Source organism: Lagenorhynchus albirostris, chromosome 21, assembly GCF_949774975.1.
Source record: "Lagenorhynchus albirostris chromosome 21, mLagAlb1.1, whole genome shotgun sequence".
Taxonomy (NCBI): domain Eukaryota; kingdom Metazoa; phylum Chordata; class Mammalia; order Artiodactyla; family Delphinidae; genus Lagenorhynchus; species Lagenorhynchus albirostris.
Window position 1 is genome coordinate 7,580,497 of NC_083115.1, and position 23,080 is coordinate 7,603,576.

General features: G+C 43.9%; 1 protein-coding gene across 2 annotated transcripts in view; it reads right to left on the reverse strand.

Annotated features, from left to right (window-relative positions):
* The window catches only part of UNC5D (unc-5 netrin receptor D), a 603,667-nt gene that overhangs the window by 51,024 nt on the left and 529,563 nt on the right, over positions 1-23,080 (reverse strand). For both annotated transcript variants that reach the window (XM_060136404.1, XM_060136403.1), the window contains 2 exons: positions 22,316-22,693; positions 17,157-17,241 (listed from right to left, as the gene is read on the reverse strand). In XM_060136404.1, coding sequence (XP_059992387.1) covers positions 17,157-17,241; positions 22,316-22,693 — 463 coding nt within the window. The remainder of the gene's footprint in view (positions 1-17,156; positions 17,242-22,315; positions 22,694-23,080) is intronic.

The following is a 23,080-nucleotide window of genomic DNA, read 5'->3' on the forward strand; positions in this document are numbered from 1 at the left end:
GTGGATACCACCCACGACGATTCGGATTCAGTATTTCTGAGGTAGGAGCCGGGAACTCATGCTTTTCACTTGCGTTTGTTGCTTGCAAGTTAGCCCTGGCGCTAACGTGTGAGCAAAGTTGTGTGGTTCTTGAGAAAATATCCGAAGCAGAGCCTCACGCGGCTGGGGCTGGGTGGTCTGTCAGATATACGTCGGGTGGGCTTCTGAAATGGAATTCAGATGCCGGTCAAGTTGAAATGCTCACGATTATGGCTTTGGATGACGCCACTATGGTTGAAAATGCAAATGCACAGGGACTGTTCCTACATCCTCTCTCTCTAAGGAGCACGTGTATTAATATGGAAGGCTCTCAGGTTGGGGGGTTGAAGAGCAGTAACTGGAAATAACGTTACAGCTCTTCAAGCCATTCTATGCCATTCGTTGGGGCGGGAGAGGGGCAGTTAGAAGGGCGGATTACAATAAGCAACAAGCCCAATTAACGGAGGATGGAAGCATACATCTCTGCTATTGAAGGGTTTAAAGATCTGTGTCACCCACTTGGTATTATCTGCAGTAGGATCACGGGAAGGGAGTTGGCACAAGGGGCTTGGGGTGGGAGGGCAGTTACATACAGGCTGGAATGAGGATTTGACCTTGCTGAAGTTTGAGTAACACCACACTGAGAGACTAAACTGTTTGCGGATGTTCAGGGCTTTAGTTTACACACACTTCACAGGGTGTTTACCAATTAATATACTAAAGGAATCGCAAATCATGTGTAAATCACCAGTTCCTAGACACAATTTAAACCTCATCTTTCATGCAGTGTTGGCGTTTTAGCTTTGTTTACTATGAGAAGTGGAATAATGATGGCTCAGGGAGAGTGCTTTAAAGTGCAAGACGGGGAGGGGAGAAGATCTAGGCGGCATGCTGCTATGACAGTTTTTATTATCTGCTAAGTGGTTTACTCATTGGCATTTTGAATGGGCAAAACAGGCTTCCCTGGAGGAACCTGAGTCCTATGTCATGGAATCATTTCACTTTGGGGGCTGGGAAAGGACCTAAGAGTAATCAGGCCAACACCATCACCATTCAGATGAGGAAACAGAAGGGCGTGCTGCGGGGTGGAGGGACGTGGCCGAAGTCACACCCACTTGTGACAGAGCTGGGATTAGAATCTCCTGTCCTGTGGTGGTCCTGGGGTGTGTGTGTGGGGCGGGGGCGACAGGCGGTGGGAGAGACGGATGTTCCCTGGGACATGGTCTCCAAACCTGGAACTTCGAAGGTGTAATGTTGGCATGAGAATTGCTAAGATTGTTTTCATAGACCCTGGAGAAAGCCTTAGGAAAACAGGGCTTTGAGATGCGGAGAGTGGTCACAGAGGCCTGTGTTGGTTTCCTATTATTGCTGTTCCATAGACTTACTGGATGAAAACAGCCCAGATTCATAATGTTACAGTACTGTAGGTAGAAGTCCCATAGAGCTAAAATGAAGGTGTCAGTGGGGCTGTGTTCCTTCTGGAGGTTCTAGGAAAGGATCCATTACCCTGCCTCTTCCAGCTTCTAGAGGCTGCCTGCATTCCTTCCATCTGTGAGCGGTAATAACATCAGTCTCCTTATCTGTGTCTGGTATTCCCGCCTTCCTCTTATAAGGATCCTTCTGTGGGCTTACCTGCATCATCCAGGATAATCTCTCCTTCTCAAGGTCCTTAACCTTCATCACATCTGCAAAGTCCCTGCTACTACGTAAGGTTCCGGGTATTAGGATGTGGACATCCTTGGGGCGCCACTCTTCTGTCTACCACCGGGACTTTCATGGCTTCTTCACTTTAAAGTTAGGACCTAAAGACCCCTCTGTCGCTGCCTCCTGACCCACTGCCGTCTCCCAGACACCACACGATCTTGGAGGCGTCGGTTGACTTTTGGGTTATCTTCACACTTCAGCTGCAGAAGTTTCTATGCAGAGTGAAGCTCCGTATCTGCATATAACTTTATGGGGTCCTGGGAAGTTGTTAAAAAGACCGTAACCAAGGGAGTGAGGCGGTTGACCATCCAGGTTTTCAAAGGGCGTGTTTTAGTAAGCAAGGCGGGCAGCCTCAGTGTGCGTTGGCATCTTCTCCCGGCATCTTTATTAGGCTATAACTAAGTGAAGTGGAAAGGATGATAAATATTAAATATCTTAATAGGACAGGTTATTTCTATTTCCAGCATGGGCAATAAAAGAGATGGCACATACAAAATAAAAATAATTATAGTATGTGCTGTTCCTTTACAAGTGCAATCAAACTCATGAACCAATGATTTTCCTCATTGAATTAAGGTGCCCCTTCCATTCAGACCTATTAACCATGTTCACAAACCATTGTTATCTCGTCAATGGCATCTTTAATTAAAGACTCCTCTGGACCACTCTAATCACTTCGCATTGTGAGCTCACATGGGCTTCGAAAGCACTTTGATTAGAATGACAGCAGTTTTTACTTATGCGTGTTTGTTTGGGGACCAAGGGGGTGGTGTGAGGTAGAAGGATGGGTAAAGGCCTTGATATGAAGAAATTCTCCTTTCCAAAAAGAGCAGATCATAAAATGACAAAGTGAGAATCTCCCCCCGCCTTTTCTTTTCCCTGGTTCGCTATTTTTCTCTTCCCCTCCTCGTTCTGGGGGCTAATGGCATTATATTCTAACCTAAATGTGAAGAAACCACTATGATTTTACTGCGGAAAAGAGCACAATCTTCAGCTAAAGTTGCATTAACCCTTCTAGGCCATTAAGGTACCATTTGATAAATTGCCCTTTTTATTACACTGCATGACACTGGCAGCCTGAAAGAATTAATGTGTTTCCCAAATGGCAGCAATGCACTCCCTCTCGCTAGCACAAGTAGTACCTTTGTTTGTTACTTCAGAGCCTCTCTCCTCCTCAGTGGTCCCCTATGCCTGTTACAGAGTTAATTAATGCCAAATCTCCTCAAAGGGATAGGTAGACGCCACTAATTTGATTCTTCCAATAAAGATTTCTCAAACTCAAAGCAACAAACCCAATTCAAATCCATGACTGACTGCTAAACAGAAATAGTGACAGGGATAATTCGTTCATTTATATCCATCACTATCTAGCACGGAAAGCCTGGCAAAGTGGACAGGGACAAAGCTTGCTTAAGGTGGCATAAGCACCCACCCCAGCCTGACTGGTCATTCATCTCCTAATCTAAATACCAGCCCGCCCAGAGTCCATTGTTCGGACCCATAGGATATACCTCTAAAGTACCCATCATAGGCCAGAATGTTATGAGAAACAGAGGCAGACAAAGGAACTGATGCAGGATGTCCTTTGTATCATCACAAGGCTCTTGATTTTACTTGTAATTTAATTTTTTATGGAAGTATGGTTGATGTACGATGTTGTGCTAATTTCTGCTGTACAGCAAAGTGACTCACTTATACTCATATATACATTCATTTTCTTTTAATATTCTTTTCCATTATGGTTTATCCCAGGAGATTGCATATAGTTCCCTGGGCTATATAGTAGGACCTTGTTGTTTATCCATTCTAAGTGTAATAGTTTGCATCTACTAACCCCAGACTCCCAGTGCATTCCTCCCCGCTAACACTCCCCCTTGACAACCACAAGTCTGTTCTGTATGTCTGTGAGTCTGTTTTGTAGATAGGTTCATTTGTGCCATATTTTAGATTCCACATATAAGTGATATCACATGGTATTTGTCTTTCTGACTTCACTTAGTATGATCGTCTCTAGTTGCATCCATGTCGCTGCAAATGGCATTATTTCATTCTTTTTTATGGCTGAGTAGTATTCCATTGTATATATGTACCACATCTTTATATCTGTCAATAGACATTTAAGTTGTTTCTGTGTCTTGACTATTGTAAATAGTGCTGCTATGGACATTAGAGTGCATGTATCTTTTCGAATTATACTTTTGTCTAGGTATATGCCTAGGAGTGGGATTGCTGTGTCATATGGTAACTCTATTTTTAGTTTTCTGAGGAACCTCCATACTGTTTTCCATAGTGACTGCACCAACTTACACTCCCACTAACAAGGTAGGAGGGTGCCCTTTTCTCCACACCCTCTCTAGCATTTGTTACATGTAGACTTTTTAATGATGGCCATTCTGACTGGTGTGAGGTGGTACCTCACTGTATTTTTTTTTTTTTTTTTTTGCTGTACGCGGGCCTCTCACTGTTGTGGCCTCTCCCGTTGTGGAGCACAGGCTCCGGACGCGCAGGCTCAGCGGCCATGGCTCACGGGCCCAGCCGCTCCGCGGCATGTGGGATCTTCTAGGACCAGGGTGCGAACCCGTGAACCCTGCATCGGCAGGCGGACTCTCAACCACTGCGCCACCAGGGAAGCCCCTCACTGTAGTTTTGATTTGCATTTCTTGAATAATTGTGATGTTGAGCATCTTTTCATGTGCCTACTGGCCATCTGTATGTTGTCTTTGGAGAAATATCTATTAAGGTCATTTTTTGATGGGGTTTTTTTGTTGTTGTTGAGTTGTATGAGCTATTTGTATATTTTGGAGATTAAGCCCTTGTCAGTTGCATCATTTGCAAATATTTTCTCACATTCCACAGGTTGTCTTTTCGTTTGTTTTTTTTTTAGTTAAAAAAATTTTTTTATGCTTTCCTTTGCTCTGCAAAAGCTTGTAAGCTTGATTAGGTACCATTTGTTTATTTTTGTTTTCATTTCTATTGCTTTGGGAGACTGACCTGAGAAAACAGTGGTATGATTTATGTCAGAGAATGTTTTCCTACACTCTCTTCTAGGAGTTTTATGGTGTCATGTCTTGTATTTAAGCCTTCAAGACAAAGCTCTTGATTATAGAGTGAACACTTAGTATGTTTGCTATCACTGAATTAAACTTTCTGCTGAGTCTAGGCATGTGTTAGTAGTTAAATGGGAATGACTCAGTATCATTGAGTCAGAGCTCAAGCAAATTCCATGGATTTTGTATCTTTGTAATTAGAAAAAAAAGGGTAGACAAAATAATATCAAAATGTAGCATGGGGCTTCCCTGGTGGCGCAGTGGTTGAGAGTCCGCCTGCCGATGCAGGGGACACGGGTTCGTGCCCCGGTCCGGGAAGATCCCACATGCCGCGGAACCGCTAGGCCCGTGAGCCATGGCCGCTGAGCCTGCGCGTCCGGAGCCTGTGCTCCGCAACGGGAGAGGCCACAACAGTGAGAGGCCCGCGTACCGCAAAAAAAAAAAAAAAAAAAAAAAAATGTAGCATGTAGTTTGCACAGGACTTCTCATATTTAAAGTCACTTTACTGTCCTCACTCAAATCCTGGAATGCAGTTAATAATACACAAAATTTATAGATGATAAAATTGAGGCTTGGAGAAAGAAAGTGACTCGCTCAAAGCCACCCAGGCTGGATGTGGCAAAGGGGATTGGAACTCAAGCCTCCTGGATCCCTGTGTTGTCCTCACTCTGCTATATCATCTCATTCCTGATAATTCTTTATTTCTCACGCAGTGTCAATGACTAGGTCTGTACTACTTTCCTGACAACTTACGTATGTCATCAGTTTACTTCAGGATTGGCAGAGTCTTACCTAGCTAGGAAGGCAAAGGAAACAGGAGGCAGGCGGGAGGCCCCCGTGCGCGAGGCGCGCGAACATCAAGGAAACAGGAGGCAGGCGGGAGGCCCCCGTGCGCGAGGCGCGCGAACATCAAGGAAACAGGAGGCAGGCGGGAGGCCCCCGTGCGCGAGGCGCGCGAACATCAAGGAAACAGGAGGCAGGCGGGAGGCCCCCGTGCGCGAGGCGCGCGAACATCAAGGAAACAGGAGGCAGGCGGGGGCCCCCGTGCGCGAGGCGCGCGAACATCAAGGAAACAGGAGGCAGGCGGGAGGCCCCCGTGCGCGAGGCGCGCGAACATCAAGGAAACAGGAGGCAGGCGGGGGCCCCCGTGCGCGAGGCGCGCGAACATCAAGGAAACAGGAGGCAGGCGGGAGGCCCCCGTGCGCGAGGCGCGCGAACATCAAGGAAACAGGAGGCAGGCGGGGGCCCCCGTGCGCGAGGCGCGCGAACATCAAGGAAACAGGAGGCAGGCGGGGGCCCCCGTGCGCGAGGCGCGCGAACATCAAGGAAACAGGAGGCAGGCGGGGGCCCCCGTGCGCGAGGCGCGCGAACATCAAGGAAACAGGAGGCAGGCGGGGGCCCCCGTGCGCGAGGCGCGCGAACATCAAGGAAACAGGAGGCAGGCGGGAGGCCCCCGTGCGCGAGGCGCGCGAGCATCAAGGAAACAGGAGGCAGGCGGGGGCCCCCGTGCGCGAGGCGCGCGAACATCAAGGAAACAGGAGTCAGGCGGGGGCCCCCGTGCGCGAGGCGCGCGAACATCAAGGCAACAGGAGGCAGGCGGGGGCCCCCGTGCGCGAGGCGCGCGAACATCAAGGAAACAGGAGGCAGGCGGGGGCCCCCGTGCGCGAGGCGCGCGAACATGGCCCATGCCCAGCACTGGCACATTTTGCTGCAAGTAGCACTGTTGTCACGTGCTCGGGCCACATGTGGGATTTCAATTCAGCAGTGGTCCGTTTTCTTGAATATATTACATATTATTTTTGTCTTTTATTTATTTATTCTTTAATCAGTTTTCTTCCTATCCCTTTTCTTGTTGAGTCAAAGAGCTGTGCTTATTCCCTGGAAAGAAATCCAGAGCTGCTCCCAGAGCAGCTGTTATCACAAACTCTCAGGTGACTTCAGCTGGCAAGTCTCTCTCTACTAATTAATCATCAGTTTCCAAGCCAGAATTCTGGGAATTATCTCCGAGTCCTTCATCTCGCTCACCCCACATTAACACACGCATGCGCACACCAGCGGACCTGGCCGAGTTTCTCCCCAAGTCTATCTCTCAAAGCTCCCCATTGGGTGAGAGCTCCGTGACCCCCAACTAGGTAGGGTCTACAAGCCCCTTGGCAACCTGAAGAAGCTACAGAAGACAGACCTTTATCCTTCCTCCTCCCAATAAAGATTTCTTGGGGTTCATGTCTCTCAGGGGGGATTTGAGGCAGGAGGTAGATGGACCCCAGGCTGAATAGTTTCTCCCTTGTGGACAGAAACTCCATAATAGCAGAAACTCCATAAAAGCAGGATGATGGAGGAGGCTGGGCCCTGCCCAGATAGAAGATAAGAGACCACATATGCCTCATTCTTGAAGTCAAGGAGACCTCCCTGACTACACATGCGCAGAAAGGCTCCCTGGAGGTCAAAAAGGGAAGGGGTGCCACCTCATAGTAAGTGATGAAAACTACCCGTAGGCTTCTTCACTAGAATCCATCTTGGCTAAGAGATGAGGACGCACACAGGGGAAGACCCTGATCACAGCCTGGCAAAGCAAGATGATTGGTCAAAGGAAATCCAGAAGAAATGCCCCATAAAAGTTATTCAAACTGCCATGAGGGTGCGACTCACTCTCTCCCTCTCCCTCTCCCTCTCTCTCTCTCTCTCTCTCTCTCCCTGAGTCTGCCCGTGTCTATCCACACGTACTGTACTCTTTTTCCTCCTAATAAACACTTGCTTCACTTAAAAAAAAAAAATCCCCATTGACAGCAACGTGGGGATTAGAGAAAGGATTTAAAACGTTCGCACCTAGAGACAAGGACACTCAAAAGTAGAGTGACTATAATTTACTGTCCAAATTGAGATACTTCTGAGTGTGAAAAGGAGGGCTATTAATATCTGTGCTAGGCAAAATGAGGCATCTTTTCACTGTGCTCAGAAGGAGACTAGTATGATGAAGACTTGAACGTGGCCAGTGGCAGTGGAGATGAAGCAGAAGATAGTACATCTCAAGTGTAAATATGACCGGCTCTCCCGAATCTTCAGCCTCGGCAATCCCTACCCATCAGGTACATTTCAGTTTCCCCTAGGCGGCAGCAAACAACACTCTACACGGTCAAACCTTTATTTTTTCAGCTGCATTCCTCATCACTCTTCCTTTCGTATTTTGTTCTGATTTGCTTAGCTCCAAAATACGTGATGCTATTTATTTTTTTACTTATTTATTTTTTAATTAATTTATTTCTGGCTGCCTTGGGTGTCAGTTGCTGCATGCGGGATCTTCTGTTGTGGCGCGCAGGGGTCTCTCTCTCTCTAGCTGTTGTGTGCGGGGTCCAGAGTGCGTGGGGTCTGTAGTTGTGGCGCACGGGCTTAGTTGCCCTGGGGCATGTGGGATCTTAGTTCCCTGGCCAGGGGATTGAGCCCGCATCCCCTGCATTGGAAGGCGGATTCTTAGGGAACACCAGGAAAGTCCCTATGTGATGTTACTTCTACCTCTGTGCCTTTGCACATTCTGTTCCCTTTGATTGGAATGCCCTTTACGCTCTGTCAGGTTTTAAGTCAATTGTCACTTCCTCTCTGAAACCTTCCCTGAGCCTTTACCCAGGGTTCATCCCTTCACTCCTGGTTAGTATTCGGGTATCTTTGTCGCCACATGTAGCACACTGCAACATCATCATTCATTTAACTGGGTTTGCTTTCAGGGTTTCATCTATTATGGTATGAAGTGGCTCTAGTTTTCCTAGTAGTCACTCTAATAGTTGTGCTTCATGGAATTGTCCATGGTGGCAGGGTACCCTGAAGATATTTAATTTTGAGTCCATAACTTTTCAGTAACATCGAATTATTAAAATAGTTTGTTTTTGGGACTGATTTTTGTTCGTTTAAAAACTTTAATCTCACATCTGATTCAAAATTCCACCCACACCCCCAGTAGCTATGCACATGGACACATCTGTGCCCACACACTCATGCATATTTGCATGAACACAAGGTTCTAGCTACTGGGTCTGAAGCAGAGAACTTGCTCCCTCATGCATTCCCTCTTCCACGAGCTTATCTCTGTGGCATTATGGTAGAGAAAAGGCAAGTATACACCATCTCCTACTTAACTGTGGTGTATTTTCCTTGGATGGCTTAAGTTTCTTAAGATAATCCTTAATGAATTCAGTATAAATAGGTGATGACTCCAAAAGGCCTCACTGACAGAGGGTGCAGGTGACTGGATTGCAAACAGTTACCCCTAGGCATCTGTTGTTCCCTGTGTGTTTCAGGTACACCTGCCAACCAGCCCCCAGCTGGCAGCATCTTTACCTGCTCTCTGAGCCCCTGAAGTGGCCTCTGGCAAACCTGTTTTCCATCTCACTTAACCTCTCTGGCTCCCACTTCCTGGCCCATCTTCTCTACCTCTTGGGAATATGGGGAATTGGAAATTACAGAAGCACACTTTCCCCCTCTCTCCTGGGCTTTCTCAAAGCTTTTTATTTTTTCCCTCTTCCCTGGAAGCATTGAACAAGTCAACAAACTGATAAGCAATGAGAAAATCAGGTATCCATATCCAGTTCCTGCAGATGACCTGAATTTTATGAGTAGTTCTCCTGGGGTTACTCTCTTTGGCTTTGGCGAGCAGAGGGACAGCCATCTTTGATCCCCATACTTCTCCAAAATGTGACTTCTCTTGTTCTCTCTTCACGTGCAATTCTTACATCGATAGGGAGGGATAAGGCATGATGTGTAGGTGGGCGGGGGAGTGGTGGTGCCCATTCTGATGAAATGATGCTTCTCTGCAGGTTCCGCAGGGAGGTGGGAAAATTAGACTTGACGTTATCCTGGCGAAATCTCTGAAATTAGAGAGATCTTCCAGACACAATATTCCTACATATACACAATCTGTCCTCCAACCAGCACCTCGGCCAGAGTAACCTCCTTACATATAAGGGCTCCTGTTCTTCTTGGTTCACAGTACTGAGTACATTTGGCCCTTGTCACTGACCGAACTGAGCTGATAACTCTTGCAGTGAGAAGGGGTAGTATTCTTTTGTTGTTGTGTTTTTGCCTGAGCTGCTGTAGGATGGCTTGAGACGTAACCTAGTGGGTAAGTCCTCCAAGCTGGAGAAGGCAAACAGAGATGCAAATCGTCCCAGGGGTTTTGGCCAGGTCTCCTCCCTGCAGTAATGTCCTGATCAGTCACCTGGTGTCAGGGTAGAGCCAAAGGCAGGTGCCCTCATTTTATGCTCAAGAGGTAAGGTTTTGACTGGGACCCCTACATTAATTGCAGTAGCCTGATGGTAGGGGTTTCTTAGCTTCTGTGAAATCAGAGCCCTTGAAGGCTCTGATTCATAAAATATGAACTCAGTTTCATATTTTACTGGGCTGGGTGCTTTTAGAATGGCCTCAAATGTCTGCTTTGACATAAAGAGTAGTTTACTAGAAACAGATTCATTTCATGAAGACCATTTTTACAAGGAGAATGGCCATACATATCTGTTTTCTGTTTAGCCTTCTAGAAATGAGGTCCTCCCAAACAGCCTAAGGACATTTCTCAGTGCTTGTATCCTCTCTCAGGCATGGTATGTGAGCAAGTGTGTGTTTATAATTTTGTTTGTGTGTGTGTCATTCTTGCAACCATGGAGGAAAGGCCACATGAAGCCATTCCACAGACGTAGCTACAGTGCGGTGCTGAATGGTGAGCCTGTTACCAGAGAAGAAATTGTCTACTCCCTTCCATTTCAGGCCTACTTTTTCTGTCTTCCTAGTCTTATATTTGGTCTTATTTCATGCTTTGCTATCAAAGCTATTGTACCATCAAGGCACCACTCCCCCCAAAAGTTAATGTTTCCTACCACCACCATGTCTGCCTTCTCACTCCTCACCCCAAGAAATCCTCACCCCAAGATGTACCCAGTGGGAAGACCATACCATTTGAGAGAAAATAAAAGCACAGGAGAAAAACAGTGGTTGAAATACTCCATCTAGGTTGAGCCCAAATTCCAAATATGTGTCCTTTTGTAAATTCTTCAGTAAGATGACATTTCCAACTCTAGTCTAAGCATTTGGCCAGGAATATCCACAGGACAGTGTAATTGGAAAAAGAAATGAATGTTTGTCTTTGGTTTCATTTATTGCCTCTCAGAAGAAAACTCCATATAGTAATGTTCTGGTCCATTTCTCTACTCACCAACCATGGGTGGGAAGGGGGGACAAAACGAGAGCTGGGAGTGGGATGATTGTGTTACATCCGTAGCATCTTCTTATTGGGGTGTATGTGGGGGACATCTCTGAAAGGAGACGATTGATTTTTTAATCCTCTTGTTTAAACACCTTAATTTTAAAAAAAAATTTTTATTGGAGTATAGTTGATTTACAATGTTGTTTCAGGTGTACAGTAAAGTGAAATCAGTTATACATCTATCCACTCTTTTTAAGACTCTTCCCATATAGGTCATTACAGAGTACTGAGAAGAGTTCCCTGTGCTATACAGTAGTTTCTTAATAGTTAATCTATTTTATATATAGTAGTGTGTATATGTCAATCCCAGTCTCCCAATTTATCCCCCCCTTTCCCCTCTGGGTGACCATAAGTTTGTTTTCTACATCTGTGACTGTTTCTCTTTTGTAGATTAAAAAAACTGGTACAAATGAACTTTTTTTTTAAGATTCCACGTATAAGTGATATCATAAGGTATTTGTCTTTCTCTGTCTGACTTACTTCGCTTGGTATGATAATCCATCCACGTTGCTGCAAATGGCATTATTTCACTCTTTTTTATGGCTGAGTAATATTCCATTGTGTATGTATGACATCTTTATCCATTCCTCTGACACTTAGGTTGTTTCCATGTCTTGGATGTTGTACTGCAATGAACACTGGGGTGCATGTATCTTTTCAAATTATGGTCTTCTCTGAATATATGCCCAGGAGTGGGATTGCTGGATCATAGGGTAGTTCTATTTAACACTCTTTTTTTTTTTTTTTTTTGCGGTACGCGGGCCTCTCACTGTTGTGGCCTCTCCCGTTGCGGAGCACAGGCTCCGGACGCGCAGGCTCAGCGGCCACGGCTCACGGGCCCAGCCGCTCTGCGGCATGTGGTGTCTTCCTGGACCGGGGCACGAACCTGCGTCCCCTGCATCGGCAGGCGGACTCTCAACCACTGTGCCACCAGGGAAGCCCTAAACACCCTTTTTTAATAAAAGTTACCAAAACCTGTTTAGAGAGGATGAAAAATCCACATCCCCCCAAAGCTCCTGAAGAAATGTTAGAAAGACCCAAATTCTTTCAAATTCAAGTTTGGGAAGAGGCAGCCTTGTTGAGAGTGATCACTGCTGGTTTCCTGCCCTCCCAAGCCGTCCTCGATAAAGGTGGCCACATGTGGCATCGACCGAGCTTCTTAAATACACTTGATCCAGGAGAATCCTAAGGGCCTCTCACCAGCAAATACTTCTGGCAGCTCCAAGTTTATGCCATTGCCTTTCGGTGAGGCTACTCTAGCTTCTGTGACATCACAAAGCATCCTCTATTTTGTGAGTGGAGCAGTGCCTGAAACTTAACCCTTCTGTCTGTCGGTGGCTGGGCCTGGGGCAGAGTTGGAAGGAAGCTGCTTAAGGCAATATTCGGGCATCAGAGTGAGTGACTTCAAAGCAGAGAATAAATGCTTGGATTTCATACCTACACCCCAATGTTCATAGCAGCACTATTTACAACATCCAAGACATGGAAGCAACCCAGTGTCCGTCAATAGACAGATGGATAAAGAAGATGTAGTACATATATACAATGGAATATTCCTCAGCTATAAAAAAGAATGAAATATTACCATTTGTAGCAATATGGATGGACCTAGAGATTATCATCCTGAGTGAAGTCAAAGACAAATATTATATCACTTATATGTGGAATCTAAAATAACGGATTTATTTATGAAACAGACTCACAGACATAGAAAACAAACTTACGGTTACCAAAGGGCAAAGCTAGGGGGAGGGATTAATAGATAAACGACAAGGATTTACTGTATAGCAAAGGGGGCTACATTCAGTATCCTGTAATAACCTATAATGGAAAAGAATCTGAAAAAATATATGTATAACTGAATCACTTTGCTGTAACCTGAAACTAACATTTTAAGTCAACTATACCTCACTTAAAAATAAAAAAGCCTGGATTTACCTACTGTTCTATACCCCCTTCCTACCTTACACTGTAATAAATACTGGAAAATGTATCCTGGAGCTGGAAATCACTGAGTTAATAACCCTTGTACCTTTCTTTGTCTGGTGAATTTCTACTGATCTTTTAGCCACCTTCCTTCCCTACTATGCCTCTCTGAATCTATCCTTAGAACAGATTAAGGGCCTCCTCTATTTTTCCCATTGTTTTCTGTGAAATCCTCTACTGCAGTGTCGTTCCACATTGAAGTATAAAGTTACTGTCTTCGCCAAATCTGGGCCCCATTCTGTATGTTTCACGGTGTATTTCCATTATTAGGCATAAGCCCCATCTCTCATCAAACATGTCTTACTGGACTCAAGAATAATAATACACTTAATTATTCCTTAAAGTGGGGAATGTGACATAGTCTCAAAGTACATTATTAGTCAGAAACTTTTGTTTTGGTGCCCAGTCCTGCTACCACCTAGGCAAACCTAACTTTTTTTTGGTCTTCATTTTCAAATCTACAAAATTAGCGTCATTATTATTACTTACCACAGCAGGATGGATGAGAAGATTAAAGGAAATCTTGTAGGTAGAATACTTTATCAAATTTAAATGTATCAATTAGGTGTTCTTATTTTATCTTTCAAATTGTAGTATCACTGTACGTCATGCAATCCTACAACATCCCTATGAGGTAGGTACCTACTACTGTTTTTCAGATGAGGACGCAGAGTCAAGGAGCTTCATAAACTTACCTAAGGTCACATGAACAAAACCAGTGAGTCTTAAGTCTGAACCCAGAGCTCAGATGCCTGAGTGCACACTCTTAGCCCAAGTTTCAGCACTGAGGTGACACCTGTTTCCAGACCTTTTTCTCTCAATTATGATGATGTAATAACAACAGCCAGTTACCTCTGTCCAGTCCTGTCTAATTCTCGGGGCTCTTACAGAGCGATTCCAGGCGATGCCTCTTTACAGGGGCCAAACCTTGGCATGCAACGTCAGAAAGCTGTTTCCCTAAAGTCTCCGACGTCAAGGAGAGGTGGCATCCTTTAGTCCGTGAGCACCGGAATTGGAGTCAGATATCCTGAAGTCAAATCCCAGCTCACCGGTAAGTAACAGGCCCTCGCAAAGCAGCCTCACTTCTTTGAACCTTCATTTTTCAGATCTTTTTTTCTCATCTCAAAAATTGGGACAAAATCCCCTTCTTTTGAACGTAACTGGGGAGATTAAATGAGTTAAGCACCTGAGAGCACCTTTGCAAGTTATACTGAAAGAGAGGTAAGTAATTACTTTTCCAAGGATGCAAAGTCCCCTTCTAGCGCACCATTTAAGGTGTATATATGTACAAAAAGTCAACAGAGTTAATTCCCTCAGCATTATAACCAACCAAAAGTCCAGATTGCTGGAGGAGGTTAGAAAAGATTCATTAGGATGGTTGTTCAAGTCTGAGAGTGTAGACAAAGCAGGGATATTGAGGGAGGAAAGTGACATCATTCCACGTAATGGAAAGTACAGACTTGCCACGTATGCAAGTAGGACATCCCAAGAGAGACAGAGCACATTCAATTCAAACAATGAACAAGCTCCCTTGAAACTTACTAGAATATTAAATATATCCATCTGAGACTATTTGAATACGGGGGCTTGTTTTGAGTCTGTGGTTAACGCCACACACCCATACCCCCGGAAATCTGGTACAGAGTTTGGATCCTTGATATCCATTATGGTTCCACTAAATCATCACCCTGCTACACCAGGGGTGTGTAACTCAGACAGGAGCAACAGAAATAAATCATCAACAGCAAAACGGAACAGCCTTTCAACACAGCATAAAGATGGTGTTAAGAGAATCCCGCTGTGATTCTGTGTGTGTGGAGGTGATGGAGAATCAGGAAACCCAGTTCTCACACCTGTGACCCGAGAGGGAGGGAACTCAGATGGCTCTAGAGGAAAAGGTGAAAGAGCCAGAGCAGTGCCGTACCAGCTCCACGAACTTTGAGGAAATGCGCCTTAATCTGGACACAAGTTCAGAATAACAGAGAGCATGAGATGAACGTGGGTTTACAAGTGGCCTTACAAAGAAAAGTTGACACTGAAGAGCTATAGCAGTTGTCTTCTCCTGATTCATCACAGGACTAAAAGCAGAACTCGGATGCAAGCAGCCTCCTGGCAAGGATGGAAAAACAAATGTACCTGAGCTTTAGAAAAAGTAACTAAAAGGCATTTACTATTTTTAGTGTTTTTGTAAGTATGCAGTTTGGAGCTCCTCCAAAAGGAGTGAGACTAGCCGAGGAAGCTAAGTGGGCTGTAGTCTAGTGGTGTGAAGTAGGAACATCTGGGAAGGTTTCAGCAACATGGAAAAAAATGTGTGCATTCTACAATTTTATTTCATCCTCTGTTAAACAGAGAACTGCACGCTTACTTCATAGATCTGAAGTCTTGGATGAACTCTTCTTGTCTCCATCCACCTTCCTGAACAGCAGCAATGAACCTGCGCCTCAGATACAGATGGATAAACCAAACTGATTAACATGGAACTTACAAAGCTTAGCAGGGGGTGATCCCAGGAGGCCAAAGCCGTCTTTCAGAGTCTTTGAGCTCTGGTGAGTTTTTATGTATTTCTCTTTCTTATTTTTCAACTGCAGGATGTCCCAAGTAATATTTCTCTCATTTTTGAGCCATTTAATGTAAGTCCCTGTATGTTTGATGCCTTTGGACACATTCTAGCTCTGACCTCCTAAAAAGAAAGTTCTAGTAAGAGATGGGGATTGAGGTGAGCTGTGCATTAGGTGCCTTTGAAAATGTGGATGAGCCCTAGGCTGGTTCTTGCATAATGAGGTGAAAGACCCCGAGGCTGGGTTTGAGAGGAAGGAGCTGAACACAGGCTCCCTGGACTCCTTACCTCTAAACCACTAAGGGAACAGGATGCAGCGGGGAGGAGGGTTCGCAGGAGGCCATGATTTTCAGGCAAGGTTGACTGGATTCTGCCTCAGACTTGATTTTTGAAGGGTGATGCATTTAAGAGCATATGTATAATTGACCATGACCTCAATTTTGAACAGGTACAGTCGCTTAAATAAATCCACCAAAGAGAGAAAAACGAGGTGACTCTCATCTAGAGAACTCCATTTTTAGGGCTGCTTAGTTGAGTTTGAATAAAACCTCTTGCCCTTTTTGCCAAGTGGAGACATTTAAACACCGGCACGTTTTCATGGTGCAAAGGACCTAGGTCTACAGACCTGAGGAAATAACATGAGAGCCCGACATAGCACAGCTTATGTGCAAGTCCTCTGAAAGTCTCCCCAGCAACCAACTAGCAGAGCCTTTTCTTCCATTTTTTCTCAAGCACCGTAGAGCAGAAAGTTAAAACCACTGGTTACCAACAAATCCGCTTACGGAGATAGCTATCAAAGTCTGTTCAAACCATCTGTTTCTCTGACTGTTTTTCCTTTCAGTGTTTTTCCTTCATGTGTGTATTTTTTATTTTTATTTTTTGCTAAGAATGACAAGATCTATTCTAAAATAACCAAGATGTTATGACTGAAAATGCCAGAGGTATACAGACCCAGTTTATAAGAGAAATTGCTTTCTCAAGAGGAGTTTGGTTTATCTTGTGTGGAGGCAGGCAGCATTTCTACAAATATTATAGTTGCACTAGGAAGATAACCAACTACTTTCATTAAGAGTATGTGGCAAGATTTGTATTTGTTCATGTAATTGAATTTAATGCTGCTGAAATTTGTCAGACCTGAAAGCTATTGAAGTATAGACTATTTTTTTCTTTGAGGAATATTGCCTAAGAAATTATCTCTCGGCTTTAGGGCAGGTCTTCTGTTGATATTAAAAGGTCACAGGTCAGTTATTCTCTGCATTTTCATAACGTGTGGCACCAAAGGGTACCTCGAGGGATGATATTTTCTTCTTTTGAGAGGAAGGCTCTGTGACCCAGTCACTGTTTGTGGAGAGACCCTGATTATGCCTTGCCTGCGGACTTACTGTTTCAGTGTCTGCTGTCTAGATGTTGGTGACTTGGGTTAGCTGCCTACAAAATGGACAGCCAACAGTTTTGCAACTACTTTTCCCCTCTATATAGTCAAGTAGCTTCACTGTTACACACACCACCATGTCACATTATCTTAATAACTTCAGATTTTCTGCAGAAGTTCCATTTCATACTTAAGATCTCATTAATATGCCATCCTTCTGTCTCTTACCTGGGTTCACCTTGGTTGATGGACATGTAAATCTCCCAAGAATTCTCCTCCGGGATGGCACTATGTGGTATCAGTAAACTCACCCCTGAAACAGAAAAAGCCAAGAAATCATTTGTAGATTCTCCAATTATCCTGAAGCACCTCAGCTGAACAGCTTACAGCTGCTCTCAAAGAGGGACCACCTCACAGCACTTTATGAAATTCCAATCCTGGCAGACATTGTTTCCTCAAGTGACATAAAGAACTGCATATTAGTCAACTGTGTACTCAAATTAGATTTTTATTTAAAGTCTTCCTAATGTAAATTGGTGGAGCTATTGTGGAAAACAATATGGAGGGTCCTCAGAAAACTAAAAATAGAGTTGCCATGTGATCCAGCAATCCCATTCCTGGGCATATATCTGGACAGAACTCTAATTTGAGAAGATATATGCACCCCAGTGTTCACAGCAGCACTATTTACAATAGCCAAGACGTAGAAACAACCTAGATGTCCATCGACAGAGGAATGGATAAAGAAGATGTGGTACATATATACAATGGAATATTACTCTGCCATAAAGAAGGAAATAACGCCATTTGCAGCAACGTGGATGGACCTAGAGATTATCATACTAAGGAAAGTAAGTCTGACAAACACAAATACATGCTGTAACTTATATATGGAATCTAAAATACAACACAAATGAACCTAGGAAAGAGATTCACAGACAGAGAACCAGACTTGAGGTTGGGGAGGGATGGATTGGGAGTGTGGGGTTAGCAGATGTAAATTATTACATATGGAATGGATAAACAACAAGGCCCTACTGCATAGCACAGGGAACTATATTCAGTCTCCTGTGGTATACATATTTATATTCTTTTCCATTATGGTTTATCTGAATCACTTTGCTGTACAGCAGAAGTTAACACAACACTGTAAGTCAACTATACTTCAATAAAATAAGTTAAAAAAATAGTCTTCCTAGCATTTAAAAAATTCTCTTATAAGATTTGGTGTCCTGAGACCTGGCACTATCAAACATATCTGAGAATATATGAGTTTATCAGTTAATCGACTCTCAAATTTCAAAAGGTATTTCTCTGTCTCTATCCATTCATTTCCTGAAAAGGTATCTGGGATGGTGCGTGAGCCATCTAACATTTTGCTAGAGCCTGGTGTGTAACTGTCTTCTAAATGGTGCATCTTGAAGTCAGTTCAGGGAGGTGACCAAAGGAGTAGTGCATTTTGTCAAGAAAACTGGAGAAGGAAAAAGCATGGATAAGCTTAGGAACTTATACGTTGTTGTGTAGCCACTATTTGACCCCATATTTGCAAACAGAAGCTAGAAAAGGGTAAAGGTGACTTAACCATATTCATTCAAGGTCAAATTGAAAAAAACTCAGTAGCCTTACTTCAGTAAAATCATATAATGAAGGGAAGGGGGGCACAGGAGGGCACATCACACTGCATTTGAAAATTCCCCTCTTTCCTCCTGAATGCTGTGAACTAAATATTTCACTTTGGCCAAGAGGGAAGAGTCTAGAGCAGGCAGAGATTCTCTTTAATGTACCTTCTTGTTTATAAAAAGAAATAGAGACACAGTAAGATCTTTACAAAATAAAATCTCAGGGTAGTCTCCTATCCTTTGAATAATGCAGCACTCACCTTTTCTCCTTTCATTAGAGCTAATGTAATCACCCAGGAAGCTTTCGGGTTGCTGATGATAATTTAAACCTAGAGATGGCAGGCTTTACCGATATCCTTCTACGTGCCTGTTAGCTGCTATAGAATCAAGGAAGGCAAGACTCGGCAGAACAAGTTATTTGTGATTCACATTTATGAACGTTATTCAGTAAGACGCTAGTTACCATCAGTATCCTTCACTAATACTAAGAATGAGGCCCATTTAAATCTTGCTTACAGCTTTTCAGCGAGGGTATTCATTTATGTCAACAGTAGGAGAGCTGTAATTGTCATACTTAGTGGCCTCTGATCAGGCCCCTCCTCTAATGGCCCGTTCTTCCTTACGTGTAGTTGCCAAATGAAGTGGTCTCCATTACATCCTTCCCTGCTGGGGAGCAGAAGTTGTAATGCAGGATATTCAGTGTGTGTGGATGTCAACTTGAACACACACACTAGACATTGTGTATTTAGTTTGGCATCGCAGTTTCTCTCTGTTGCCTCTCTTTTAGACTATGATGACAACAGAGACATTTGGACCCTATTTTTTAGACACAGAATAATAGCACAGGAGGTTATCATCAAGAAGTAATGCCATCTTAGGCAATTAACCCAGAATAAGAGTTTTGTTGTGCTCCCGTTTCCCATTTTTCTTTTCCTTTTTTTCCCTTGATTTGGGGTATAATTCACATGCTTAGAAATGGACCCATGTTAGGTATACGAATTGATGAGTTTTGGGGCAAATGTATACTCTCATGTAACCACCATCGAGATCAAGATACAGAACATTTCCACTGCCTCAGAAAGTTCCCTCATGCCCTTTAGAAGTCAGTTTGATCGCCAGGCCAAATGATCATTTATTTGCCTTCTGACATGTTGATTAGTTTGTCTTTTCTATAGCACAATGCCTAGCAGAGAGTAAGCGCTCAAAAAATAAATCATGACTATATGAACAGGATTCAAAATTTTGAGGGGGGGGAAAAAAGCCAGGCTTTGAGACATGCTGTCTGTCTTCTGCAGACCATCAGGGCCTGACCATCAATTCCCAGATCGAGTCAGAATAAAGATGCGTGTGGACTTTTGAGAAAAGGCTGTTTGTAGAGCAGATCCTATCACGTTCCTTTGAAGTCGGCTTAATTCTTGTGTTTACAATGAAACATTATTCATAATACTCCTAAATTCAACCTGAATGTACGGGATCATTGGAGCTTTAAACGATTTTGCATGATTATCCTTTAAACATACTTCCCTCCCCCCATCCAAACATGTAAATTGTATACGGCAACTGCAGATAGTCAAACACAGAGGCAAAGGTCATGGGAGGCTGGTACTGCTTGTGGCAAGTTACCCCTTATGAAGAGTGAATGGCTCTGCGAATCTTTATGCCTGTGGTCCCCTAAAGACGTATCTATTTTCAACATGGCATTCACGAGTTATCTCTGATTAAAGAAAAATATACTTTCCCCCAAACTCCACCTGCTACCCTGACAGCCTTTTATTTGATAGGACAACAGAACCACCTGAGTTTTTTAGTTCATGTTTTGCATAATCGTTCTGAGAGTGTGGGGACCACTGCCAGGCACCCCACAATAATTTGGGATGGATGACATTCCAACAATTTAATTTCTGTGCCTTGCTCCTTTATACTTTAGCTCCCCAGGGCATATTTTACATTTATGTTCTGCAAATAACAGAGCATATGTTTCAATTCCCTACACTTATTTTTCCTCAAACTCATTCCCAGTGAACAGCTTCAGTCTTGTCTAGGGCTTCTTGTTCAGAGCTCTGAAAATGCGCCTTCACAGAGGAACCGTTTGGGAATCATAGAAGACGCTATCAGAACTTTGAGTTTTCAACCCAAGTGCCTCTCAAGTCAGAAGGGAAACAAGAAAAAAATCTGTTTCATCGCGATTTCATCTCACATTCTTTGATGAACGTTAAACAAACGTGGCCAATAAATGGGTTGATCTTGGCACTTCCTCCATGTGTGTGGAAATGTACACACACAGACACACAAGGATGGGAAGACAGAAGAGTGGGCCAATCTATTCAACCAGTAACTACTGAGAGGCACCTGGGTGCCAAGCACTACGTAAGAAAGTGGAAATCAAAGTATTCAAACTCAACGTGCAACTTCATATAGTTCTGATGTGTATATATATATATACTCTTCTTTTTGAAAGGGCAGGGTTCGTATCTTTTCTAGATCCCACACTTCCAATTTACAGATTCTTACAAGAACAGTACCTGTTAATATGGCCGCCTACTCATGTCCAATCAATCTCCTATCTGGCAAATCTCACCAGGCGGAAGGCATCACACATTGACACTCAGACATCCTTAGACAACTTTCCTTACCACATCTGAGAACAGTGACCGGGGAAGATTTAGAGAACTGGAAGTTTAGAAAACAAAATCATCATTGGGGCTGTACTGGAGGGCTATTTGCCTGAAATGAAGTTTTTAAGGAAGCGATTGATATAGGAAAACCAAACAATCATCAGCTTGAAACAAATTGCAGGCGCAAGTCACTAAGCTACTTAGATGGTCAGTTAGTGGAATGGTAGCATCAGACTAGTTCTGCTACAGAGTTCATTGTATAAGAGAAAATGTTTGATATTTTAGGTGGGTTAGTTCTACCCTACAGAGAAATCTGCCAAGGCCCTGCTGGTCCTGACTCAACGCTAGCCAGTTCTTTAACACTTGCAGATCTGATATATTCCCTTTCCTCTCAGCCAACAGGGATGATTCAGAGTACTCCCTAAATCTCGTTGCTCAGAAATAGGAGGAGAGATGGCTCTCTTCCTCCATCCAGTTAGTTAGGTCTTAGATGGCAACTCTGAAGACTAATCTATAGGTACGGTGTCATTTTCAAAGTGACCTGGGCTGTACACCTTGTCAAAACATCAAGAAAATCTTCCAACCCAAAGGAAGAAAACACTCTTGAGAACTATATGGCCATGGATCTGAAGTTTGAATTCAAAAGAGCAACCCCATAAGGAACCCTCATCACTGCGCATCATAAAGCAACATTACAGTAAGGCTGACAGACACCGATGGTGTTGATTAGGTCAGTTACTGAGGAAGTTTGAGTGTCATTGCAGTAAATTATCGACTAGAGAGTAAACCATACTTCGCTATAAATATGGTATTTTTCAGTCATGTCAAAGAATGTTTTCAGTGCTTCCTGATCATGTTCTAGGAAATATATTTCAAGGGGGCTTAAACTCTGGGGACCACCCAAAGCTTTTGACCCTAACAGAGCATCTGATGGAGTGTACGGTCCATGCTGAGATGAAGATGGCAAAATCTAATCTCAGTGCTGGTTCTGGTTCGCCATGTAAATCAAGCCAACTTATGGAGCCACGGTGTCTGTCACTCTGACATGGGAACAGTCAACATCTTATAAATGAAACTTACGGGACATCATTATGTAAATATAACACGTTCAAACAAACGCGAGAAAATACACAAACGCACACTTACCACCCACCTGTATTTGGCATTACTAAGCGTCCTCCTAAATGGCCAAAGACACCAGTGGTCCTCAGTTCTGTCCTTGTAGGAAGTGATGACAGATTTTGGATGTAGGGTGTTTTATTTCTGGGATGCACTGTAGTGAAGCTGCGGTTGTTTCCATGGGGAAAAGTCCCGGAATGATTCTTGCCGTGGTACTCAGCTCTCTCAGACACTCCCAGGGAAACCATGAATGAGCTCTGCACTTTGACTTTGATGTCCGACAGAGGGTTAAAGAGTGAGGACTCCGTCATGAGTTCCTTGTCCAGGGGGTCCTGTAGACAGATGGGCCCACTGTATGTTCGGCTTACTGTTAGGTCTGGTTGCATGGAGGAATTCAAGAGCAGGGAGTTACCTGGTTAAAGAAGATTGATCTGTCACTCAGAAGCCAGAAGGCATCACAGTTAGGACTTTACATCTGCTTCTCCTAACTGCACAACAAAGGCTCGCCAGCTGCTCCGGTCTAGCCTAGCCCTTCAGACCCACCCTGGGCATCTAAAGCACCTCTAACGGGCTGATCGTGAGTGCCCAGAGCCTTGGAATCAGGAGCTCCGGCTTTCACAGTCAATTCCCTGAATGCCACTGACCAAATGCATCACTTTCCAGAGTTCTTTACATGCTATCATCTTTTCAAAACAAGTATTTCTGGCATTCCACCAGGCAACGCACTCAGGTATGATGGTTTATGGGATTATTTTAACTGGCAAAGAGAAGCTTCCAAAAAATAAAAAAGGAAAAAAAG